This window comes from Astyanax mexicanus, chromosome 17 (assembly GCF_023375975.1).
Source record: "Astyanax mexicanus isolate ESR-SI-001 chromosome 17, AstMex3_surface, whole genome shotgun sequence".
Lineage (NCBI taxonomy): Eukaryota > Metazoa > Chordata > Actinopteri > Characiformes > Acestrorhamphidae > Astyanax > Astyanax mexicanus.
Window position 1 is genome coordinate 5,697,126 of NC_064424.1, and position 26,926 is coordinate 5,724,051.

Genomic DNA, 26,926 nt, shown 5'->3' on the forward strand with positions numbered 1-26,926 from the left:
CGGTCGCTTGGCTTCGTTTTTTTTTCAGGTAAAATTAGCATTAGCTAGCTATAATAAAACACAAAATAAATAACATTATTTTATCCTTAAAGTTAAATATACTACTTATTTTGTATTTTAGCTAATGTTAACAATTGTTAAACAGTTGTTTCTAGGCATTATGCTATACTATAATCTACACCTGGTTAAAATTAGTAACGTTAGCTAATGTTAACTAACTAGCTAGCTAGATAAATTAACTAAGGTTAGCTAGGTTAACTTGTTTGTAACTTTTAACTAATTTGTTTGCTATAAACTAGAAATATACTGTTAATAATTAGAAATACACAACAAATAAATAATGCTTATTTGTTAGCACACTTATTTTTAGATTTATATTTTAGGTTAGAAATAGACAAGAAGAGACAAACCTAATCAGGTTTTTAAAACATTATGTTAAAAATGCCAGCATGAATTAAGAATATATATCGACACCTTCCTTAAATAATCCTTTCTAAAATAAAATAAAGTTTTTAGGGAACACACACAAAAAATAATTTGTAATGACTATAAGAATAAGAAGTATAAGAAATGGTTTAAGAGGATATTTTATAATACAGTCGAGCTGCAGAACCAGACAGAAACAATCCTAATAAAGTTTTTATTTAACTATTGTGTAAAAAGACAGGAAATAGTAAACATTTTGACATTTTAACATCCACATCTGTAGCTAGAACATTTCTAGCTATAGCTTTATGGACTTAGCCTTGCTTTAACACTACATACCTATGTTATGCAATATTTATAGCATATATCCTTCATTAATAAGAAGTAAACCTTATATTGTACGTAAAATCTCATCACTTACCAAGTGGGGAGAAGCGCCGAATCGTGGACATCAACTGAAGGAAGTTGAAGGTAGATCCATCTTAGAAAGCTATTAAATTGCCTAATTCACAATTTATTTTGATTAGGCACAATACATTTAAGCTTAAGTCACACTCTTGACATAAACTATTTATCCTAAAGGAGTAGAATCATAAACAAATCGATATTTATTGTTATACATATATTTGTTTGCAATTATTCTTATTGTTTTCATTTTAATACCTGTCTAATATCACTATATAACATGAAAAGTCTATTTCTATTACTTTAAGGGTCACTATAAAGTTTTATCAATTTCCATTTATAAAATATTATAAATGTAATGTAGGTGAAGATTTTTTTATAAAATATTATAAATGTAATGTAGGTGATTTTTTTTTTATAAAATATTATAAATGTAATGTAGGTGATTTTTTTTTCCTTGTAACCTGTATCACATTTCACTAAAGCCCATCACTGCACAACTGTGGACAGAAATTGTGCACATACTATATTATGACAGCCTTAATACTACTGTATGTTTGAAAAAAAAAAACAGCAGATGGCGCTGTAGGGACATTTTATATGTGGCAAAGGCACATACATAGAGCCCTTTTATGGCAGGTGCTATTTCAGACATAGCACCTACCAGTTGACATCAAACTGTATAAAGAGTATAATAATCCGGTTTGAAGTCTAAATGATAAGAAAGTCCTTTACTGACTTTCTTATCATTTAGAGGGTTTTTAGAAAGGTTCTTACGAAAGAAAGGCTGAAAAGAAAGGCTGGCCACTTACGTTTTAGTTTGGTAATGACATTAAGGAAACATTAATTTTTGCTTAGATCTTTTAATATCAGTGATGGAAAAACAACCATACAATTATATGAGTCAATTATTGTTGAAATTCTGACATCGAATCAACATTCATTTAAAGATTTTCTACAATCATATTAATATTAATAATTATTATTAATTATTATTAAATGTACATTTTGACATTGCAAAACCAACACAATACAGGTTGTTAAAATAGACTACAAACAAGATATACATATTTAATGTAAGTAACGTTTATGTCTAATATTAATATCAGACGTCGGAGATCAACGTTACATTATACTTTTATTTTTTCCCCTACTTATTAAATTCACAGAAACATTAAATTCACAAATACATTACAGTAAGTTATATATGCTAAAAAGAAAAGGCATTGTACTTATGTGTACCAGAAAAGAGCAGCGAAACTCTATAGGCCTACATGGCCTGGGGGTTGTGTGTTTTGTTAATGGCCTTCTGTGTGCTTGAGTCAAGTGTGTGCTTCAGCAACCTGACCCATTGTACAACAGATAAAACTTGCAAAAAAAATGTGCACAAGTCAGATTTAATTAATCTTAATAAAATTAAAAGAAAGGCTATTTTTAACAAACAACTCTTTTAAACTAATTTATTTGGTATACTGTATGTTCCTTTTCTGGCACGAGCATACAACATAACAATAAACAAATTGCTTATTGTTTTAAGACACCCACCTTTTTATGAAATAAGAATTTGTAAACAAGATTTCTTATCACACGACCACTCATACCATAAATAATAGGATTAAACAGAGGTGGAAATATCATAAAATATAGAGCCATAAAAGTGCGAAAGTCATAAGGCAAATAGCTGATGTTGTACCTGCTTTGGATGATCTCAAAGAAACATCCGATAAAATAATTTAAAACAGTGAGAAGATGAGGAGTACATGTCTGAACTGCTTTTGTTTTACATTCTTTAGAAGAATAAAGGCAAACTCGCAAAATCTGTGCATAAGAAAACAAAATCACCAGCATCTGTGGAAGCATAAATACCGTCATAGTTAAAAAAAGGCCAATAATGCTGTGAACAGTGATATCTGTGCAGGAGAGTTTAATAAGTTCAAAATTGATGCAGTGTGTCTTAGTAATAAATTCATTGCAGAAAGTTAAGCGTATAGTTAATGACTCATAACAGAGAAATGTAATCAAAGGATAAAACCACATAAAAATAACTATAATCTGAAGTTTTCTGGGGGACATCAGACTGTGATAACGAAGTGGGTGACAGATTGCAATGTATCGATCGTATCCCATAACTGCCAATATAGTTAGTTCAATAATATTGAAAGTATGCAGGCAGTATATTTGTATCAGACAGTTTGTCAGAGAAATCTTATAAAACTGAGTAGCGAGGTTAAATAACAGATGAGGGATCAGACTGGAGCTGCCATAGATATCATTAACAGATAGATGGCACACAAGAATGAACATGGGATTATGCAGCGTCCTCTCAGTGTAGATGACTGCAATCAGAAGCGCATTTAGCAGAACAATTGCAACATAGACAAAAAGAAAAATAGTGAAGTACAAATGCTTCTGCTGGTCCAAAATAAAGTAGCCGTCCAGAATAAATGTAGTAAAAGTTGATGTGTTTTCCATAGTGGGTCTATAGAGTTTCTACAAAAAAAGAAAAATAAACAAAAAAAGGAAAGAAGTCCATTATCAGTACATTGCAGATATTAAACATAAATGCATTTAGATACAGATAATCTAATGGTTGATAAAAAAAACTTTACCGATTCGAAGGGAATGTCAAGTAATGTAGTTCACTCTTGAGCCTCATTTATAGCTCAGATAAATGGGAGGGTCTGTAAAACCGTTAACACCTGTCAAATATTCCAGAGTCGGTTACTGTGCCAACTAAGCTTTTTTATGTGCTGGTTTGTCCAAACTGTGTGTAGTGGTTTCTTAACAAAATTCTTCTTGAATGATATGTCTATGCTTCTTTATTGTTGCAATGTTAATTAACGTCAACAGATTTCGCTCATTCAAACAGCCTGAAAATGTTTTAAAAAGGTCAGTTTTAGCGCTCTTATTACCAAACAAATGTTGGGTTTAAATTGGGCTCATAATGAAAGTTTATGGGACGGGTCAGCTCGGGTTTGGACAAAAATGCACAGGCTTTTTTGGGCCCGATCTAAGATGTAGCAAGCAAGACTGATACAAGGTTTTGCGGGTAACGCAAATGTAACTGGAGTATGTAAGGTGAGTGTGAGTATTATAGTTAAGCTCAAGTAGACCAGTGCTGCAGTTTACCAACATAATGGTCAAACATTTGTTCTGGATACCTGTGAATACATCTCACAAGACACATTTAAAACCTGACAAGAAATATTGTGCTGTTTTAATCTCGCAAGATCTCATAGCACGAGATCCTGTCACATTTCTAATCTCTGATAATGCTTTGCAAAGCCTCTAATGCAGTTATCTTCAGCCGTTATTTCTTTTGGATCTTGTTCCCTTATATTTTACCTATAGCATATGAAACACATGCTTGATTGTCATTTAAACTGAGTAAATGAAAATTATTTGAGGCAATGGTAAAAATCTCATAATTTATTGTGTTACTACCTTCAGCATGACATCATCAGTGAAGATAAATGCACCAGTACCTGCAGCACCCAAACATGCCCAGGCCAGGACACACCACCACCATTATTCACAGATGAGGCAGTATAGTTTGGACATTGGGAAGTACACATGTGCTCCTGTCACCACTGTGAAACAGGTTAGTCTTGGGATGAGTCCCAATTGCATCCTAATTACTAACACTAGATTGTTGTTGAGTATGTAGTGTGCAGTATAGATAAAAGTTTAAAAGTTGAGTATACTCTGATATCCTCAAGATCGGTCCTTCCTACTGTGTGGTTACAACAGACACTATAATCCCACAATGCAATGTAAAATGGAAAGGGAGGAACTACACACATTAATATTAGAAAAAATTATGGATAACGATGAAAGTGCAGCAAAAAAAGTGGTAGGAGAACTTGCTGTGATGTATGTTGGAATAGGAACACTTGATCACTTTTTGTTAGTAGAAGTAAACCGCATTATTACATTAATATTTTGTGTACTAACCTACCAAACCCCACACTATTATTATTAGTATATACAAGTGCATCTCACTGAAAATTTACTTTATTTCAGTCATTGATTTTTAAATGTGAAACTCATATATTATATAGATGTACTACACACAGAGGGATCTATTTTAAGTGTTTATTTATTTTATTGTGGATGATTATGACTTACAGACAATGAAAAAACAAAAATCAGTGTCTCAGAAAATTACAATATTATATAAGAACAATTGGTACTTTTGGCAGTGTGGGCAGTGTGCCAAGTCCTGCTGGGAAATAAAATCCGCATCTGCATAAAAGTTGTCAGTAGAGGGAATCATGAAGTGCTGTCAGATTTTGCGGAAAAACACTGCACTGACTATGGACTTGATAAAACACGGTAGACCAACACCAGCAGATGACATGTCTCTCCAATCCATCACTGATGGTGAAAACTTCACAGCACATCAGTGATGGTTTGTAGAGCCATGTCATCTGCTGATGTAATAGATAACATTCCAACAATATCACTAATACTACACAATAAGGACAACTAGTTTCCCCCAGTTATTTATTGAAAAAATCATTAAAAACATACAATATGTCATATTAACAACCTTGTTTGCCTTTTTTCACCAGACGTGTTTATTCTGTTGTGCATATTTTTTACATATTTAGCTTGGGAAGTTAATTTAGTTAAAGAAATATATAACAATGATTAAACGTGTTTGCATCAACTAAATAGACTTCTATAGTCATATATAGCTATATAATATTATACACTATTTTAACAACTGATAATATACCAAAGCACACAGTTATGGTCTGAAGAGCATCCTAAAGTGGCTCAGTTTTCAGTATTAACACAATGGGGTTGTGTATTTACTGTCAGATTAATTTAGTTTCAGTAATATGAGCAGTTTGACATGTTTGCCAGTTTTTACTCTTTTAGTGTATTTGACAAAAAAAACAATTAATTGCTTAATGTTTTAACACACCCACCTTTTTTACAAAAGACAAATTCATAAACAAAGTTCCTTATCACACGACCACTCATACCATAAATAATAGGATTAAACAGAGGTGGAAATATCATAAAATACAGAGCCATGAAAGTGCGGAAGTCATAAGGCAAATAGCTGATGTTGTACCTGCTTTGGATGATCTCAAAGAAACACCCGATAAAATAATTTAAAAGAGTGAGAAGATGAGGAGTACATGTCTGAACTGCTTTTGTTTTACATTCTTTAGAAGAATAAAGGCAAACTCGCAAAATCTGTGCATAAGAAAACAAAATCACCAGCATCTGTGGAAGCATAAACAGAACCATAGTTGAAAGGCCGATAATGCTGTGAACAGTGATATCTGTGCAGGAGAGTTTAATAAGTTCAAAATTGACGCAGTGTGTCTTAGTAATAATTGCATTGCAGAAAGTTAAGCGTATAGTTAATGATTCATAACAGAGAAATGTAATTAAAGGATAAAACCACATAAAAATAACTATAATCTGAAGTTTTCTGGGAGACATCAGGCTGTGATAACGAAGTGGGTGACAGATTGCAATATATCGATCGTATCCCATAACTGCCAATATAGTTAGTTCAATAATATTGAAAGTATGCAGGCAGAATATTTGTATCAGACAGTTTGTCAGAGAAATCTTATAAAACTGAGTAGCGAGGTTAAATAACAGATGAGGGATCAGACTGGAGCTGCCATAGATATCATTAACAGATAGATGGCACACAAGAATGAACATGGGATTATGCAGCGTCCTCTCAGTGTAGATGACTGCAATCAGAAGTGCATTTAGCAGAACAATTGCAACATAGACAAAAAGAAAAATAGTGAAGTACAAATGCTTCTGCTTGTCCAAAATAAAGTAGCCGTCCAGAATAAATGTAGTAAATGTCGATGTGTTTTCCATAGTATTTCTGTAGATTTTGAACAGAAAAACAAAACGAAGTACATTATAAATACATTGCAACTTGTAAACATGAATGCATATAAATACAGAAAATTTATGTAAACATTAAAAAAAAAATGTTGCTTTTGTGATGCATTATAGTAAGTGCTCTAAATTTCCATATCAGACCATTTGGACAAAGGGAAGTTATATTAGCAAATTTCTAGCAAATAATATTTAGAAACCATTACTTATTTTCCTACATGTTTTTAAATGTAGAGTTTAGTTACATTAAATTAATTAGAATGAATTAGAATAAATAACTGAATTAAATTCAGTTTCTTAAATGATATTCATCACATTTCTACATTCACATAAAAAAACAATACATATGTAAAATGTAAATCAGGTTAATCAATTTTAAGACCAATGAAAACACCAATAATACTTACACACAGAAACCTAATGTAAGTAGCACATACCCAGCTATATAGTTGGTGTACCTTTGCTGAACCCAATCTTTTTAACTGCAGAGGTACAGTAAGAAGAGAGGAAGAAAGGGCTGAGAAGGTCTTCTGTCAGGCCACATTTATAGTTAAGAGAAGTGAAGGTCTGTGGAACCTTTGAGGGCTGTCAAATATTCCTTAAGGTGTTCTCACAAAAGACCTGGGCTGTGACCAAAATGACTCCCTACTCCCTCATTAGTGTTGCGCTATGTAGGGAGATACTAATAAGTTCACCAATTAGTGGTAAAACGGGAGTGAATTCGGACACTAACTCATCATTATCATGCGCCAGCACTGGTCGCATAAACACACACAGGTGAGAGAGGGGCTGAGCCGTGTTTAAAACTCCATAAACACACGAGCTGAGCTCTGAATTAAAGTTAGTGAAGCTCTGAGCTGATCATGAAGTTATTTATCTGTTAGTTATATTTACGCTGTTTAAAAGATGGTCCTCACATTAATGAACTACATGAAAAAAACCTTAAAAATAGCAGCGTACACCGGCTCGCACTGTTGCCAGATTGGGTGGTTTCATGCCAAATGTCGAGTTGTGTCTGAAATTGTTTGGAGGAAATGCTGTGATTTAACAGGTGAACAAAACTACCAAGTATAAAGAGTTTGGAAATTTAACTCGGCGGTGTTATAGTTAGATATCTAACCCTGCAGAGACAGAGCTTTTAGTGCTGCTGATGGAAAGGGTACTCATCAGTGTTATAGTTAGATATCTAACCCTGCAGAGACAGAGCTTTTAGTCCTGCTGATGGAAATTTGAAGTTGTGTTTATGTTCGTTATTATATGTGAGTAAGTTATTTCTTTCTTTCATTGCTTGCAAGGTTGTTTTTATGTACTGTTTTTACGTTTTTGTTTTGTGTGTCCAATGATACAAGGCACAAAACACATAATACAAATATGCAGATAAACTCATTTAAATATCATTTTTTGAAATCAGTGATATTTAAGATATTTATGGTATTTTAGTTAAGATTATGTTGGAATAAACCCTGTAATATTGTTAATATGACGAACATCAGCTGTTTGGGTGGTTTTCTCAGTAATTTTGTGGATTTGAAACACGTTTTACCCTGTAAATTGGTTTTATCTGAATCCCACTGTAACAATCTGGCAACCCTGGTGACTCGCTGTCCGCTCCGTTTCTTCGGCTGTCTGTTGCTTAGTTGCGAGACCCGCAAAGCATTTTGGGACACATTCAGCTCGCTTAGTAAGCAGCAAAGTTTACTATAAATCATGATGCATTATGGGAGTTTTTAGTGCCCTCAAAATCACGTTCGAATCCCCCCTTATGATTCGGACACTCAAAGAAAAATGGCTGACATACTCAATAGTGCCCTAACTAGTAAATCGGGAGCCATTTCGGTCACAGCCCCAGTTGTCTTTTTCTGTACCGAGCACAATTTTCCACCTCCCTCAGTGGCCTACGCTCACATTGTGCTTAAAGTTTTGGGCCCAAGCGCACTTACGTCATCTTAATAGGGCTTTTGATTAAAGGAAATTATTACCTGTATCACCTGCTCAATTTAGACCTTACATAGAAACTTAGAGCAGGACCTCAAGCAGTTTGGAGTGTGTGTCTCTCCACTCTTCCTCCAGAGTCTGGTCCCTTGATTTTTAAATGAAATGCAAAATTTATTGAGGGTCAATGAATGATGGTTTAGAGAGCCATGTCATCTGCTGATGTAATAAACAACATTCCAACTATACCAATATTATAATATTACACAATAAGGACAACTAGTTTCCCCCAGTTATTTATTGACAGATTCACCAAAAACATACAATATGTCATATTAACAAACTTTTTTTGCCTCTTATCACTACACATATTTATTTGGTTGTATACATTTTTACATATTTAGCTTAGGAAGTTAATTTGGTTCAAGAAACATATAACAATAATTAAATGTGTTTGCATTAACTGAATAGACTTCTATAGTCATATATAGCTATATAATATTATAAAATATTTAAAAAATATATATTAACTTAAAAAAAGGCACTACGCTTCTCTGTTCCAGGCATAGACTGTATATAAAGATGGACGCCGTGTCGCCGTTCCCATTCATTCAATGAAAATGAAGCCAAAATCTTCCGCCATTTTGGCGATTCAGAGACCAGAGTCTGTGCAGTAGAGACCAGAGGAGGGAGAAAGGCTGTGGAGAGCTCCTACTCATTTAAATAACTCCGCCCCTGAGGGCTGCCTCGCGGTCACAGACTGCAGAGCGGGGCGGAGCGGAGCTGAGCTGACGGTCTGTTATTGGTTCCGCCCATAACCAGCCCTTTTACCATAACCACACCTTTTTTTGAATAGAGCTGAATAACGTTTTAAAAAACGAACTCTGTGAGAATATAAAAATTTGACAATATAAGCAGAGGTTACACTAGCTGCTGCATTTAAATAATGGAGGTAGAATTACAGCATATTAGAAAAAAACGTGATTAAAAGTTGTCTGTTTTGCCATTGAAACCTATGGGGATGGGTGGAGTTACACAGCTTTCTGCAGCCGAACAGCAGGGGGCGCCCGACCTGTGGTGGCTTCACTTTTGAGAGACGATGCTCTGTCCAGCTATATACAGTCTATGGTTCCAGGAAACAGTAGTGATGTTTTAAAGGCCTACATGGCCTGGGGGTTGTGTATCCCTCCAATTCTTTTGCGATAGCCTTCTGTATGCTTGAGTCACGTGTTAAGTAATGTAGCTAAAGCAAAATTTTTGGCAAACTAACCCAAATCCAAGCAGTTCCATTGCTTAAAATAGCTTTAAATGTCATTAATATTATAAAATTCCAAATCACACAGTTATGGTCTGAAGAGCATCTTAAAGTGGCTTGGGGTTGTGCATTTACTGTCAGATTAATTTAATTTTAGGAATATGAGCAGTTTGATATGTTTGCCAGTATTTACTCTTTTAGTGTATTTGACAAAAAAAAAACAACAATTCATTGCTTAATGTTTTAACACACCCACCTTTTTACAAAAGACAAATTTATAAACAAAGTTCCTTATCACACGACCACTCATACCATAAATAATAGGATTAAACAGAGGTGGAAATATCATAAAATACAGAGCCATGAAAGTGCGGAAGTCATAAGGCAAATAGCTTGAACTGTATCTACTTTGGATGATTTCAAAGTAACATCCGATAAAATAATTTAAAACAGCGAGAAGATGAGGAGTACATGTCTGAACTGCTTTTGTTTTACATTCTTTAGAAGAATAAAGGCAAACTCGCAAAATCTGTGCATAAGAAAACAAAATCACCAGCAGCTGTGGAAGCATAAACAGAACCAAGGTTGAAAGGCCGATGATGCTGTGAACAGTAATATCTGTGCAGGAGAGTTTAATAAGTTCAAAATTGACGCAGTGTGTCTTAGTAATAATTGCATTGCAGAAAGTTAAGCGTATAGTTAATGATTCATAACAGAGAAATGCAATCAAAGGATAAAACCACATAAAAATAGCTATAATCTGAAGTTTTCTGGGGGACATCAGGCTGTGATAACGAAGTGGGTGACAGATTGCAATGTATCGATCGTATCCCATAACAGCCAATATGGTTATTTCAATAATATTGAAAGTATGCAGGCAGAATATTTGTATCAGACAATTTGGCAGAGAAATCTTATGAAACTGAGTAGCGAGGTTAAATAACAGATGAGGGATCAGACTGGAGCTGCCATAGATATCATTAACAGATAGATGGCACACAAGAATGAACATGGGATTATGCAGCGTCCTCTCAGTGTAGATGACTGCAATCAGAAGTGCATTTAGCAGAACAATTACAACATAGACAAAAAGAAAAATAGTGAAGTACAAATGCTTCTGCTGGTCCAAAATAAAGTAGCCGTCCAGAATAAATGTAGTAAATGTCGATGTGTTTTCCATAGTGGATCTGTAGCTTTTCAACAGAAAAACAAAATGAATTAAATACATTATAAATACATTGCAACTTGTAAACATGCATGAATATAGATACAGAAAAGATATGTAAACATTTCGTTTATATATTCTTTGTTAATAGTGAAGTCTAGTAAAGTCCAGCAAATATTATTTAGAAATATATACTAAAATTCCTAAATGTTTAATTTTACTTCAGAACTTTTCAAATGTAGAGCTTAGTTACATTAAATCAATGACAATCTATTACTGAATGCAATTAAGTTTCTCAATTTCTTTAGGAAAACATCACAATATTAACATTTCTACATTGACATAAAAAAAACAATACAAATGTAGAATGTAGGCAATGAAAACACCAATACTCCTTACACACAGAAGCCTAATGTAAGTAGCACATACCCAGCTGTACAGTTGGTGTACCTTTGCTGAACCAAGTATTTTTTTAAACTGCAGAGGTACATTACGAATAAAAAAAGAAAATGTTGAGAAAGTCTTCTGTCAGGCCACATTTATAGTTAAGAGAAGTGGGAAGGTCTGTTGAACCTTTGAGGGCTGTCAAATATTCCTTAAGGTGTTCTCACAGTAGACCTGGTTGTCTTTTACTGTACCGAGCACAATTTTCCACCTCTCTTGGTGGCCTTCGCTCACACTGTGCTTAAAGTTTTGAGCCCAATAGGGCTTTTGGTTAAAAGAAATGATTACCTGCTGAATTTGAATCTTGCTAGCATGGTTTGTTGGGGTTCATTTTGGTGCATTTAGATTTGAGTCACAGATTGTCACACTAGTTTCCCATTAAGAATTCACCAGAGCTACACAAGTTTTTACTGGAATTTCTCTTTCACTTATCCTTGGTGGTTGGTGGATGTTAGACATCTTGTGCTCCTCCTCCTTTGGCTTGAGAATGCCCCACAGGTGCTCAACTAGGTTTAGGCCTGTAGAAATATGGCCCAATTTCCGAAGAAAGGAATCACGCTCTGCTTTACAATTGGATTAAGAGCAGTGCCATGGTGGTGCTTGTGGTATGGCCTAAATAGTGGGTAACTGGGTGCCTATGATTACTTGGGCCATTTTCAACTTTGCATTCAACACAGCCCCAGCCCACACATGCTGGACACTATCTCAGCCAAACAAGTTTATCTTGATCTCATCAGACTACATGAACATTGTTCCAGTATAATATGCTATTGAACTGTTTGAGGGCTTTCTTCTGTGACAGCGTCAGAAGAGACAAAGGCCATACAGAATGAAATGATGCAGTGTGCCACTTCTTCAACCTTTGCTGGCAGCAACCTCTTGAGTACAACCTCTTGATATGAGGCTGAACCATAGACTGTATATAAGTATGGACAGAATGTCCCCATTTACTCTCATTACGGCGTTTTGAAGCCAAAATATGGCTAAAATGGAAGCTTCCATCTTGCGTGCGCTTGCGCAGTAGAGGGAAATTGGAGCCAGTTAATCATTTTGCCCTCAACTGTCAATCACCACATTGCCACACCCCTTTAAAAATCACGGAATAACTTCTTTAAAACTTATTAACTGTAAAAAAACACTGGGGGTTATTAACACTGGAGGGGCATTTGCAGAAATGTAAAGGTGTACTTACTTTTGTTTGATAGTGTATACCTCTACACAACTCTAAGTTACAGAATGATGCATACATGATTCTGTGATTCCGTAAAAGTTATTTTTTACTACAAATTTTTGTGTTTAACTTCATTTTAGTAAACCATTTTTGGTTAGAATTATTTTTGAAAGTTACAGTAAACGTTCTTAGAACATTAAATTTTATTTAATGTTTTACATGTTCTGTTAACATACATTACTTGTGTCAACATTTAATTTTTACATTTAAAAAGGAACTTTTAATGGTTATATTTGTATCAGTACCATTACAATGTTTCACATATTCAGAAAGTTCCTGCAACATTATTTTTGTAACGTTACAGGCTAACCTTTCTGGAACCTATTCAAAATGTTGCTAACAATCTGTTTGTCAGTGTGATGAAATCATTAGATAAAGTTGTTTTGTCATGGAGCAGCAGTGTTTACTCTGTAGATCTCTGGGGTGGTGTGGGCCAGGTGGTGCAGTTAAGACAGGTGAGCAGATAAACATGTTTATTAAGGGTCATTACACTGCCCAGCATTTCCATTCCCAAGGAGGCAATTTAAATTAACCACTGATGAGCTTACAGTACAAAGTCAACAAATTTAGCCCTCAGTGGACAGTAACAAGAGGCTGGAGGGTGGCTGTAGACAACAACCATAATGACCTCCCACAAGAATTTCAGATAATGCAACTGTGTTTGTATCAGTTGTCATAACAGGCATTACAAAAACACCACTGTTTTCATGTTGTTTTGTAAATCTTCTCACAACAAAGGCCTAATATCTGCAACTTGGTTCACATTACATGGCATTAGTAACATTTAATCATTTAATATTTAGGTTTTCTAGCAGATAAATAAAAAACGAATTACTATAATGTGAATTTTGAAAGAAGTACATTACTGTAGCAAGTTAGAATGCCTATAACTACTTTTTCTAGGTAGAAATCATTGACATATTACTTCTCTTAAATGTCTTCCTATTATCTAGCTATTTATTTATTTATTTACTTCCTATTTATGCCTTTATCTAGCCATTTTTTATAGTTTGTCTAGAAGAGTCCCACAAAGAGACATGCTATAGGTTCCCTTGCTCATGCGGATGAGGAAATTAAAGAGTACAGAACAAAGAGCTGAAATCCAATAGATAAACTAGAAGAATGGACATTTTTGTAAGCTGTGGAGTCTAGCCTCATTTAGACAGTACAGAAGGCAAAAAATACATTGGAGTTGTTGTGAAGGTTTCATTACATAAAAATTGTATATGTTTTTTATATTTAGAAAATTCGTAGCTGATGTGAAAATGCCTTAAATCTGTCACCTGCAGGTAGAGCTTAGATTAATACCAAAAATACAGCCCAACCCTACCTGTGCCTGCACAGTCTGTAGAAGCCTGACATGACCCATCTCATAAACTAGCATTATGAACCAGAGACCAACACAAATTAGCACATAATTGTAAAGTGGGATGACAATGATACATGGTTTTCCAATTTTTAATCAAATAAAAATCTGAAAATTTTAAATATTGAGCCCCCTTTATGCTAAAACAGCTAAATAAAATACAATGCAATCAGTTATCTTCAGAAGTTACTTAATAAGTTAATAGAGTCCAGCTGTGTGTAATTTAGTCTCAGTGAAGCCCAGTAGTTTGTTAGAGAACATTAGTGAAAAAACACATTATGAAGACCAAGGAACTCACCAGACAGGTGATAAGAAATACCGTTGTGGAGAAGGTTAAATTGCCAAGACATGGCCGTTCACCCAAACTAACAGAGCAAGGAGAGCACTGGTTTGAGAAGCAGCCAAGAGGCCCATAGTCACTCCACAGGAGCTGCAAAAATCCCCAGCTCAGGTGGTGGAATCTGTCCACAGGACAACTATAAGTAATACACTCCACAAATCTGGCCTTCATTAAAGAGTGGCAAGAAGAAAACCACTGTTGAATGAAAGACATAAGAAGTGCTGTTTGCAGTTTGTAGCTACAAGCCATGTAGCCAATATTGCCAATATAGGTGTGTCTGAGGGGTTTTGACATATGGTTTATTACTTGCATGAAAATGCTTCAATGAAGCAGTGTGTTTTTAATGCATAAGAATTTCTCCAGATTCTCTGAATCTTTGAGGATATCATGGGTTAAGGATGATAGGATATCCAGGATATTTTTGCAGTGTTACATTGAGAAACATTTTGTGAAATTTTAATACACAGTCTTATTTTATTTTGTATAGGTGGATAACAGCTGGATCACATACTTTATGTTGACACTGGTCAATGATTTGTTCATTCTGAAGCAGTGGCAGGCTGATGGTTGTAGATGAATATTGATGAAATTCCCTGAACAGTATATTAAGTTAACTCTGAGGGTGGTGGCTTCAAATAAATAAATATATGATAGATTTACACATGGGCCTGCAGGGTCATGTGTTACTGGTGTGAGATCCCACTGAGAGAATATAAAGGCTGTGGTGGTAAACAGGAACTGGACATTTTCTAAAGTCCTGTTTTTCTACAACATTGATATCAAATGAAACCAAAATGATCATTTTGCTTTCTTAAGTTTTACATTAATTCATTTTTTTTTACATCAAATGATATTTCAGAAACCACTGATTTGACTATATAGTACATCAATTGTATACATTTTGTATACATTGTATACATTTTAAAAGTAACAATATGGATATCATATATCCATATTGTTACTTTTAAAATGTATACAATTGATGTACTATTATTATTACAGAAAACATTTACTGTGAGTCATCCTTTAGCAAGATCCAGGAAAGAGTTAAGAATTAATGGTGCACCTACAGTCAAAGATGAGCCAAGCAGCAAAGTAGAAATTCCCCCTCCAACGCACACAAAAAAGGTGCCAAACTTTAAATGTGAGTGAAAACAACAGCCAGAACCAAGTTCTACAACCGATAAGCTTTAGCAGAGAAATGCTGCCATTGATGTGAGCGAAGCACAGGGAAAAATCACCACTGAGCATGAGGCCTTTAACAGAAGACACCAATGGGACATGGGGTGCAGACAAGTTTGGTAGCCCGTGCCTGGGACCTTCTCTGTTTTAGGGTCTGTACATTATTAAAGGAGAGAATAGGTGGCTTACAGCTGGAATACAAACTTTAAGTTGACACTGGCCAGCGATTTGTTCATTTTAAAGAAGTTGTAGACTAATGGTTGTTGATGAATATTGATAAAATTCACTGAATTTCATAATGTGTATAAAAACCTAGTCATAAGACTATTAGAGTATATTTAGTCAACTCTGAAGGTGGTGGCTTCAAATAAATAATTATATAATACATGTACCCATGGGCCTGCAGGGTCATGTGTAACTGGTTTGAGATACCACTGAGAGAATATAAAGGCTGTGGTGGTAAACAGGAACTGGACATTTACTGATGTCCTGCATTCTATAGGCTTTTTCTACAATATTGATATTAAATTAAATCAAAATGACCAACATTTGCTTTTTGTGCATCAAATGTTTTTTTCAGAAACCACTAATTTGACTATATTACCATTATCCATATATTTATTTTGAAAAGTCCAATTAATTTATTATTATTATTATTATTATTATTATTATTATTATTATTATTATTATTATTATAGAAAACATTTACTGTCATGTTTATGTATTGACTTATTTGTATTGACTAAAAACATGTTGAATCCCCTTTGTTGCTCTTGTTCACACAGAAAACGGATCAGTCTGTTAATGACAATGTATTCAATGTTATTTTTCATGTATTTTCCTCGAACCTTAACTACAACATCAGTGTATGATAACAGAACATCATACAATTTAATGCTCACTCTGTCTGGAATGAAGAACTTAGAACCAAAATCTGTTTTTATTATACTGTCTTTGTCTGTTTACCTTTTTATCATTTTGTTAAATACCGTGCTAATTGTGACCATTATACTGAACAAGCCACTCCATGAACCGATGTATCTGTTCATCTGTAACTTGTGCTTTAAAGAGCTGTATAGAGCAACAGGATTTTATCCCAGCTTTTTGTACCTCCTGTTTTCATCATCTCATGTAATTTCATATATTGGATGTATGACACAGTCATTTATCATATACACGTCTTATATGTGTGAGTACACAACGTTAGTTATAATGGCTTATGACAGATATGTGGCGATATGTAGGCCATTAGAATATCACAGAACTATAAGCACCCACACAGTGGCTAAAGCTCTGCTCTACTCGTGGGCATTTCCTTTTATTATGGGGTTTCCAAATGTTATTATTACCTCTCTACTGCCATTATGTGGATCAGAAATAGACAGACTTTACTGTGACAACTGGTCTATTGTCAAACTATCCTGCTTACCAGGTACAGCCAGCAATATATATGGTTTTATTGTGATTGGTGTGTTTTTAGCACATGGAGTGATTGTTCTGCTGTCGTATCAACGATTAATTGTTGCATGCAGGAATTCTGCAGACAACAAAAAAAAATTTATGCAGACGTGTGGACCACACTTGCTGTCCCTGCTGAACTTTACAGTCGCAGTGCTCTTTGACTTAATGTTCAGTCGCTATGGATCAAAGGAGTTTCCAGAGCATCTTCGTAATTTCTTCCAAATTGAGATTCTAGTCATCCCTCCTATTTTGAACCCACTCATGTACGGCCTTAAGCTGACGGAGGTGCGTAAGAGACTTTTTCAAAAGTGTAAAAAATATTAGATTAGCCCATTGGCAAAATGTAATTATGTAAATATGTACATATTAATGATTTGAAAGAATTTGTATGCCCCAACTAAGAAAAGAAATGTCCCACTAAAAAAAGTGCTATATTTTCACAAAAAAAAAAAAAAACAATCAAGGTTACAATCAGGGGGTCCTTTGCAAACATGTAAGATACATTTATAGGTTTGTTTTTATTATATTATATTTTTTATATTATTTTTATTCATTTAATGATTATATGCTGGCCTGTTGCCTGCAAAATCAGTTGTCATCGGATAGGAGATAATCCTTTAAACATTTAAATATGTCTTAAAAAAGCCCAGACAGTGAGTTTTTAACTATATTAGAAACAGAAATAGAATTACTTATCACAAAAAATACCAATAAGACCCGTAAAGTTTCATTAACCTCTTTTATATGTTTATTCATGTGATTCACACTGTATTTCTTCCATATCATTCAACCCTGATGAAATGTGCTGTTTCTTCCTCTCAATTCACTATCATGCCATTTTTGTAGTAGGTGCACTACATCATTTAGGATATACATAAGTGCACCTACCTACATAGCACATAGTATACAATAGCTTATGCATCTCCAGTGACTAAAGCCAAATGAAAATGGTATGACATTCATTGTAATTCCTCACAGTTTTATAGGCATCACACTAAAGAATATAATGCTGAGAAAGAGTTGTTGATTATTACTTTATTTTTTACTATAATGATTTGATATTTGATGATATGGGAACGGGGTACTTTTAAAAATTATATTGCTTAATTGTACCTGATATTTCTTGATTTTTTTTATCACAGTGCTCAGGATTATTAATTTTTAATAAAATTGTTTAAAACATTGTTAAGCAAGAAGCCATTGACCGGAGTGGTATGAATTTTGGAATCGTATGTTGTAATGAGGCAATTGTCACCACAGTGTGATCTAAAGTAACCACTGTTAGAGGGAGTTTTATTTGTTTTAAATAAATGTGCATACAGTATGTTTCTTCAGTGCTATTGAGTTAATAAAGTAATAGTCTGTTTTAATAAATTTTACTCTATCTATTTAGGCTTAAAGTAAACATTGTGTGATATTATCTTTAAAATATAGAGTACACGTCAAACAGTATAAAAATGAACAAAAGTGAATATACAACATTTAACAGCATATATGTTTACTAATAATACATACTAGACCCAATGAATTTACTTTTAATTGTGTCTGATGGTGTTGACAAAAATAAGTAAAGAAATAAATACTGGAAATACACCTACATGTATTTTATGAAAAAAAAAAAAAAAAAAAACAGTACATTGCTAAACAACCAAGACCTTACACTATAAAGATATACCTTCAGATTTTGAAATATAACTTTTTTTTTTTCAATATTAAAACTTTTATACAAATTCTTAATAATCAGTGATATACACACTGTTTGTACCGAGGTTCTCTTTTATTCCTTTTAGGAGTAAGGTGACTATTACCATCCTGTCCAGTAGATGAGCTTCCGGAGATCATGTGAATAGGGATCATTGTATCCAAATAAAGTGGCGCTGGAATGGCATGTGGGTCTGAGTGTTGGGCCATGGTCCTAAATTTCTGAAAATCAAAACTAGACAGTGAATCAGCAAGAAGGTTTAATTCACCGGGAATGTGAATAGCTTATAAAATGTACAGGTATTGCCGGTTCGAATCCTGTTCATGTAACTTACCATTGGCTACCAGAGCTCTATTGAAGCACAATTGGCCTTGCTCTCTCTGGGTGGGTAGATGGTGCTCTTTCCTCTCATCACTTCAAAAGGTGATGTCGCTCAGCACAAGGCATTTGTGAGCTGATGTATCAGAACTGAGTTCCTGCGCTTTCCTCAGAGCGTTAGCGCTGTGATGCTACTCTGCAATGCTGCATCAGCAGCAGTTCAAAAAGAGGCAATGGCTGACTTTACATGTATCAGAGGAGGCAAGTGCAAGTCTTCACCATCCTGGTGTTGGGGCATCACTAGTGATAGGGGGAGTCCTAATGAGTGGGTTGGGTAATTGGCCGTGTAAAATGGGAGAAAATGGGATACAAATTTGAAATAAAAAAAAAAAATGTACTGGTGCATATTGAAGTGCCATGTGAGCTGCTAGAGAAATTTACTTGAAGTCAGACCCTTTGAGCACCCTTTGTCAATGGCGTGCCGTGGACCATGGCGGTGTTGTCAGAGTGGATGTAAATGACACATCATGTTTATTCATGTCCCTTTGGCAAGGCAGTGATCACGACTAGGTAGAATTGCGGAGGAGTCTCTATGACTCGGGGAAAAAAGAACATTTCAGCAGGCCGGTGAGAGGCAACCCAGCGGCCACAGTAGTATCCGTCTTAGCCAGTGAAAGTTGCTGCACTCCTTAAAAGATTAATGTCCTCAGGGTTGGAGACAACATTGTTGCGGAAAAAAGAAATGCTATTCTAGTGACGGAGAAACAGAGGTCAAAATTGCAGTTTGGAGATGCAAGCATCGTCCAAGGTAACTTACTGAAAATTAGATCTGACTAATAAGTTGAAGTTAAGGGGATGGGACATACAGAGTCCGGCTTGATCCCCCAAAAAAGTGTGGTGACAGGACCAATCATCTTCTCAGCAGGCAGGGGAATGCCCAGATGAAAAAGACCATGCCAGGGAGGAGGTCCAGTGAGCATGTTGAAAAGGAAGGGGCATCCAGGACACGAAAGTTATTGAGCAGATGCATCACATAGGAAATGTTGCAAACCTTTAGCAAGATCCAGGAAAGAGTTAAGAATTAATGGTGCACCTACAGTCAAAGATGAGCCAAGCAGCAAAGTAGAAATTCCCCCTCCAACGCACACAAAAAAGGTGCCAAACTTTAAATGTGAGTGAAAACATCAGCCTGAACCATGCAAGTTCTACAACCGACAAGCTTTAGCAGAGAAATGCTGCCATTGATGTGGGCGAAGCACAGGGAAAAATCACCACTGAGCATGAGGCCTTTAACAGAAGACACCAATGGGACATGGGGTGCAGACAAGTTTGGTAGCCCGTGCCTGGGACCTTCTCTGTTTTAGGGTCTGTACATTATTAAAGGAGAGAATAGGTGGCTTACAGCTGGAATACAAACTTTAAGTTGACACTGGCCAGCGATTTGTTCATTTTGAAGAAGTTGTAGACTAATGGTTGTTGATGAATATTGATAAAATTCACTGAATTTCATAATGTGTATAAAAACCTAGTCATAAGACTATTAGAGTATATTTAGTCAACTCTGAAGGTGGTGGCTTCAAATAAATAATTATATAATACATGTACCCATGGGCCTGCAGGGTCATGTGTAACTGGTTTGAGATACCACTGAGAGAATATAAAGGCTGTGGTGGTAAACAGGAACTGGACATTTACTGATGTCCTGCATTCTATAGGCTTTTTCTACAATATTGATATTAAATTAAATCAAAATGACCAACATTTGCTTTTTGTGCATCAAATGTTTTTTTCAGAAACCACTAATTTGACTATATTACCATTATCCATATATTTATTTTGAAAAGTCCAATTAATTTATTATTATTATTATTATTATTATTATTATTATTATTATAGAAAACATTTACTGTCATGTTTATGTATTGACTTATTTGTATTGACTAAAAACATGTTGAATCCCCTTTGTTGCTCTTGTTCACACAGAAAACGGATCAGTCTGTTAATGACAATGTATTCAATGTTATTTTTCATGTATTTTCCTCGAACCTTAACTACAACATCAGTGTATGATAACAGAACATCATACAATTTAATGCTCACTCTGTCTGGAATGAAGAACTTAGAACCAAAATCTGTTTTTATTATACTGTCTTTGTCTGTTTACCTTTTTATCATTTTGTTAAATACCGTGCTAATTGTGACCATTATACTGAACAAGCCGCTCCATGAACCGATGTATCTGTTCATCTGTAACTTGTGCTTTAAAGAGCTGTATAGAGCAACAGGATTTTATCCCAGCTTTTTGTACCTCCTGTTTTCATCATCTCATGTAATCTCATATATTGGATGTATGACACAGTCAGTTATCATATACTCGTCTTATATGTGTGAGTACACAACGCTAGTTATAATGGCTTATGACAGATATGTGGCGATATGTAGGCCATTAGAATATCACAGAACTATAAGCACCCACACAGTGGCTAAAGCTCTGCTCTACTCGTGGGCATTTCCTTTTGTTATAGGGTTTCCAAATGTTATTATTACCTCTCTACTGCCATTATGTGGATCAGAAATAGACAGACTTTACTGTGACAACTGGTCTATTGTCAAGCTATCCTGCTTACCAGGTACAGCCAGCAATATATATGGTTTTATTGTGATTAGTGTGTTTTTAGCACATGGCGTGATTGTTCTGCTGTCATATCAACGATTAATTGTTGCATGCAGGAATTCTGCTGACAACAAAAAGAAATTTATGCAGACGTGTGGACCACACTTGCTGTCCCTGCTGAACTTTAGTATTGCACTTCTGTTCGACTTAATGTTCAGTCGCTTCGGATCAAAGGAATTTTCAGAGCATCTGCGTAATTTCTTCCAAGTTGAGATTCTAGTCATCCCTCCTATTTTAAACCCACTCATGTACGGCCTTAAGCTGACGGAGGTGCGAAAGAGACTTTTTCAAAAGTGCAAAAAATATTAGATTGTCATAAATAAAATATATGGCTGAATGAAGTTATATAATGTATAACATGTGTACATATACAACTTTTATTATGGATATTTCATATATGATATCAACTTACATCTACATATATCCAGAGGATATATGAATATATCCAGAGATAATAAAATCAGCTTATAGGTAACATATATCGATACACCACTCTGGCTATGAGGACATATATGTCATAAAGTGCATTTCTGTGTGTGAGAGGAAATTTGTTTGAGCAGAGTAAAGTTGCTGTGGAGGTTTGTATAATGTTGCATTGCTGCAAACTTTAAATTTATTTATTGCTGTTTTTTCACTTGTGTCATTACTATGCATTCACAGCTTCAAGAGTCTTCAATGTGACTCGCTAAAATTTATCAATGACAGGTCTAATTTTTTTTATTTCCAGTTTCATATTTCCAGTTACCTAGAAGTAAAAAATATATATATTTCTTTAGTTTGATTTTGGTTTTATTCTTTTATGTACATTGACATTTACATTTTAATCTAACTCATGCACAATCAATGTTGTGATTTATTTAGTAGCAATTTTATCTTGTGGACTTCCACAGGGCTCAATTTTAGGACCTATGAGCCTGATGATTATTATGACCTAACAAAGGGTTTTGTGGAACGTATTTTCACAAAATGGAAAATAATTCATCACATATTATATTTGTCCTGAAATTAAATATATTTTTCTCATACACAACAGAATTCTACTAATGCTTTCTTATATGGGTGATTCTTAGATTATGTGCAAAGTTAGATTATGTGGACTTGTAAAGTTGAGTGAAAAAAACATTATACAAATTAAACTCACACAGCTTCACTAATTTTTGGTAATTTTGTGAAAAATATGTGCGGTGATGGAAATGACAAGGTGTGATGGGAATGACAATGATTAAACACATAGAGAAAACATAGATATATTTATTAGAAAAAACATAAATTATTCAACTTCATTTACAACACCATGTGAAAACCAAACACACCTGTTGACTTTAGTGAAAACCAACATCTAAATTCTGTCTTTTTGGCAAAATCTTCATACTCTCACAGAACTGCAACAGTACATGTGGAAGAGTCAATAGAAAGTCTCTCTTCAATGAACACTGAACTTGAAAATGCAAAGAACTACACAACTGTGTGTGTGTGTGTGTGTGTGTGTGTGTGTGTGTGGGTGTGGGTGTGTGTGTGTGTGCGCGCGTGCGTGCGCCATATAATTAGAACTGTATTTGAGATTCAATACTGACGAAATCAATGAACTATTAACTTTCATTCTTGAAAATGCAAAAAAATCTTATTTCTAGTTATGAACTATTTTGTATCTGTGTGTGTGTGTGTGTGTGTGTGTGTGCCATCTTAAAAACAGATAAAATTAAATTATTAAAGTACATTGTAAATGTATAAAGTATATATAGTATATAGTAAAATTATAGGGCCTATTAAATGAATTTATTTACTTAAAACAATCTATATCACTCATATCTGTAATCTGAAGTGTGGTGGAAATGACTGTGGTGGAAATGACATTTCTACTTGTTTTTAATAAAAAATGGATGATGGCTTCACTTATTAGCTTTGAATTGATAGTTATCATTTTATGCATGCAAAATAATGCTTTTCATGTTAAATTTGTGATCTTTTATAAAACAACAATGGAACTACAGCATGTTTGACATACAATAAATATATTTGCTTATCAAGCAATATTTACCTTGTTTTTTCTTCAACAGCTGTGAGTGTAAAATTAAGTGGCTTTACATTTCCATGGAAACAACCTGAACAATCTTTTACCAGAACTTTTTTAAAGGAAAAGTAGGCATTGTGGTGGAAATGACGGCAATGCTGTGAGACAGGTATATTTTGTGTAAAAAATAGTATTGACAGTGGATTAAATTAAATATGTTTATATATTTTATTTATTTCAGTATTCCTTACTACAGCTGCATCAACAATTCTTATATAAATGCTATTTTAAACTTTTTTTTTCATTGTGGAAGTTTGAAACTCTGGGGGTGAGACAAGGAACTTCCAAGTGAATGAAAAGTATTGAAAAATCATATTTAATGGTACATTTTTTATAAGAGTTTTTTTATCACCATTTCCCTACAGAAAGGGGTATTTGTCCAACATTGCAATTATTTTTAAAAATATGACCCGGGACTCTAAAAGTGCACAAATTCTAAGAATCACCCATATACTACAGATGCATTTAATTAAAAAATAAATCATGTATGTGGACTATACACCGCCTCAAAACAGGTCTAACAACACCCATGGCATTCTCTATCTGCAATCTTTATCTGCAAATTAGCCGGCTCCACTCTTCTTTACAGATTTTGTTTTTATTCAGACACATTGGAGGGTTTTCAAGCATGAACAACCTGCTTAGGATTATCCACAACATCCCAATCAGACTTTGACTAGACCACTCTAAAACCTTCATTTTGTTTTTAAACTATTTAGAGGTGGACTTGTTTGTGTGCTTTGGATCATTTTCCTGCTGCAGAACCCAAGTACACCTGAGCTAGAGGTCATGAACAGATGGCCGGACATTCTCTTTTATAAACAGCACATTTCCTGGTTTCATATATTACAGCAAGTTATCGAGGCCCAGAAGCAGCAAAGCAGCCCCAGACCATCACACTACCACCACCATGTTTAACATTCGGTATGATGCTTTTTTCTGAAATTATGTGTTAATTTTAAGCCAAATCTCCTGGATGAGTTGTCCATGCCCTTTTGGAATAATTCCGGTCAGCTGGTCACTAATGGGAAGGTCCACCAATGTTTCTTGTTTTCTCCATTTGTGAATAATAGCTTTCACTGTGGTCCACTGGAGTCCCAAACTCTTAGAAATGACTTTGTAATCTTTTCCAGACTGACAGATGTTAATGACTTGTTTTTAAATTTCCTCAGATCACTGCATAATGTGTTGCTTTTTGAGATCTGCTTCATGTTTTCAGACAGGTTCTAAAATTCACAGTTTAATCACAGTTTATTAATAGGGGTGCAAACACTTTTTCACAAAGGGCTAGATTGGTTTGGATAGTTTTATCATCATTTAAAGAGTGCTTTTTATATTTACTCAGGTTATATTTGTCTAATATTAAAATTAGTTTGATAATCTTAAAAAAATGTAAGTATAACAAAAATGCAAAAACAAACTAAATCTGTAAAGGGGTAAATATTTTTTTTATGCCACTTTATGCCAATGCATGCTTGCATATTTAATTATAACAAAAGTAGAAGGGACAAAGACCAATTGCTAATAATGCAACATTCTCACACAATCTCACAAATGTGTTCAAAATTGTGAAAAACACAAGAAGAAGTCCATGCAATGCAAAACAAATGACATCAAACAAATGAAAAAAGGGTACTCCTGTGGGGGTCACCCTAGTAGAGAGCATTGCATCTATTTTTTTGTTCTGAGTGTATATAAAGGTCTGCATAATAACATAACAGGGTAATCACTGACTGACAGAACAAGACATTCCATCATTAATCAGGTTATCTGTGTAAGCTTGTATGTATGTACAATGTACAGTACTGCTAATCTGTAGAATTCCTATTATTTTTTTTATTGTTTTTTCATTACCAGTATGTGTGCATCAAACATGTTAACAATAACATTATACCTCGTACCTTAAAATACCTGTATCTTAAAATGCATCTTGTAGTATTTGTCAGAATGAGGATAATACATGTCTATATAATTTTTGTATTAATAACTTTTTAATGTTTTCTAAAGGTGAAATGGACAACATCTCCTCAGCAACTGTGTTTACTCTCACTGCTCTTAATGGCACAAGCTGGACCAGCAGATTCATCATATTTGTTTTTGTACTGCCGGCATTTTTCCTGACTCTTTTTCTCAATTCAACTTTAGTTCTGATCATCGTCCTAGAGAAATCCCTCCACCAGCCCATGTACATTTTCCTGTGTAATTTAAGTATTCATGGATTATATGGAGCCACAGGATTTTACCCAAAGTTTTTGTTTGATCTGCTTGTAGAGACCAGTTTGATTTCTTTACAGGAGTGTATCATTCAGAATTTTGTCATTTTCACTTATACCATGAGTGAGTTTACTAATCTGACAGTAATGGCATTTGATAGATATCTGGCCATATGTAGGCCACTATACTATCACAGTATTATGACCACTGTAATGGTTTGGAAATGTGTGGTTTTCATCTGGATGTTCCCCTGCTGTGCAGCTTTAATAACTATTTTAATGACACTCCGGTTTCCTCGCTGTGAAACGCAGATTAACAAACTGGTCTGTGACCACATGTCTCTGGAGAAACTCGCGTGCTACACTGACACTGCTCAGTTTGTGCTCAACGGACTGTTCACCTGTGTATTCTGTGCTTTTGTGGGCTTTTTATTTTTTTCGTATGTTAAAATAATAATAGTGTGCAAACAATCTAAACAGACCCAAAAATTTAAGAGCACATGTCTACCTCATCTAATAGGCTTCTGTAATTATATAGTCTGCACACTTGTTGATGCTTTTAACACACGTTTCGGGACATCTTACCTGTCTCAGGCGCTTCAAAACTTCATGTCAGTCACGTATTTGGTTATACCTCCATTGGCAAATCCTCTCATATATGGAATTATAATGAGCCCAATTAGGACCAAGATTATCTATATTTTCCAAGGAAATAAATATAAATCAACTAATAGTGCAGAAAAATAATGACAATGCTGGTAACACTTTACAGTCACAAATAACAGTACTTACGACAGTACTAAATATTGTTAAATGTTAAGTTATGCCTCAACTAATGAATAACTGACACTATAG

The 26,926-nt window shown here is 34.6% G+C and overlaps 6 protein-coding genes across 6 annotated transcripts; 3 read left to right on the forward strand and 3 right to left on the reverse strand.

Moving 5' to 3' along the window:
* LOC125782440 (olfactory receptor 10J4-like) lies at nt 1-26,926 on the forward strand. Its single transcript, XM_049466480.1, has 3 exons — nt 1-897; nt 4,282-4,432; nt 25,866-26,926. Exons 2-3 carry the CDS (start codon nt 4,405-4,407, stop codon nt 26,816-26,818), a joined length of 981 nt encoding a protein of 326 aa, XP_049322437.1. The 5' UTR covers nt 1-897; nt 4,282-4,404; the 3' UTR covers nt 26,819-26,926.
* LOC111193857 (olfactory receptor 1S1-like) lies at nt 2,351-3,448 on the reverse strand. The gene has a single exon (XM_022675965.2). It carries the CDS (start codon nt 3,301-3,303, stop codon nt 2,356-2,358), a length of 948 nt encoding a protein of 315 aa, XP_022531686.2. The 5' UTR covers nt 3,304-3,448; the 3' UTR covers nt 2,351-2,355.
* LOC111193856 (olfactory receptor 142-like) lies at nt 4,917-7,185 on the reverse strand. The gene is made up of 2 exons (XM_022675964.2): nt 7,125-7,185; nt 4,917-6,700 (listed from the first exon to the last, which is right to left on the reverse strand). Exon 2 carries the CDS (start codon nt 6,691-6,693, stop codon nt 5,740-5,742), a length of 954 nt encoding a protein of 317 aa, XP_022531685.2. The 5' UTR covers nt 6,694-6,700; nt 7,125-7,185; the 3' UTR covers nt 4,917-5,739.
* LOC125782441 (olfactory receptor 1S1-like) lies at nt 10,078-11,557 on the reverse strand. The gene is made up of 2 exons (XM_049466481.1): nt 11,499-11,557; nt 10,078-11,097 (listed from the first exon to the last, which is right to left on the reverse strand). The coding sequence occupies exon 2, from the start codon at nt 11,082-11,084 to the stop codon at nt 10,140-10,142; it is 945 nt and encodes a 314-aa protein (XP_049322438.1). The 5' UTR covers nt 11,085-11,097; nt 11,499-11,557; the 3' UTR covers nt 10,078-10,139.
* Nucleotides 16,304-18,717, forward strand: LOC111193855 (olfactory receptor 52D1-like). Its single transcript, XM_022675961.2, has one exon. The coding sequence runs from the start codon at nt 16,383-16,385 to the stop codon at nt 17,415-17,417; it is 1,035 nt and encodes a 344-aa protein (XP_022531682.2). The 5' UTR covers nt 16,304-16,382; the 3' UTR covers nt 17,418-18,717.
* On the forward strand, nt 18,835-22,713 carry LOC103044940 (olfactory receptor 52D1-like). The gene has a single exon (XM_007250032.3). The coding sequence runs from the start codon at nt 21,062-21,064 to the stop codon at nt 22,094-22,096; it is 1,035 nt and encodes a 344-aa protein (XP_007250094.3). The 5' UTR covers nt 18,835-21,061; the 3' UTR covers nt 22,097-22,713.

Coding starts and splice junctions, on each gene's coding strand:
- LOC111193855 (XM_022675961.2), top strand. CDS start 16,383: ATGTTGAATCCCCTTTGTTGCTCTTGTTCACACAGAAAACGGATCAGT.
- LOC111193857 (XM_022675965.2), bottom strand. CDS start 3,303: ATGGAAAACACATCAACTTTTACTACATTTATTCTGGACGGCTACTTT.
- LOC125782441 (XM_049466481.1), bottom strand. CDS start 11,084: ATGGAAAACACATCGACATTTACTACATTTATTCTGGACGGCTACTTT.
- LOC125782440 (XM_049466480.1), top strand. CDS start 4,405: ATGTGCTCCTGTCACCACTGTGAAACAG. Junction 4,433..25,865: donor CTGTCACCACTGTGAAACAG/GTTAGTCTTGGG, acceptor TGTTTTCTAAAG/GTGAAATGGACAACATCTCC.
- LOC111193856 (XM_022675964.2), bottom strand. CDS start 6,693: ATGGAAAACACATCGACATTTACTACATTTATTCTGGACGGCTACTTT.
- LOC103044940 (XM_007250032.3), top strand. CDS start 21,062: ATGTTGAATCCCCTTTGTTGCTCTTGTTCACACAGAAAACGGATCAGT.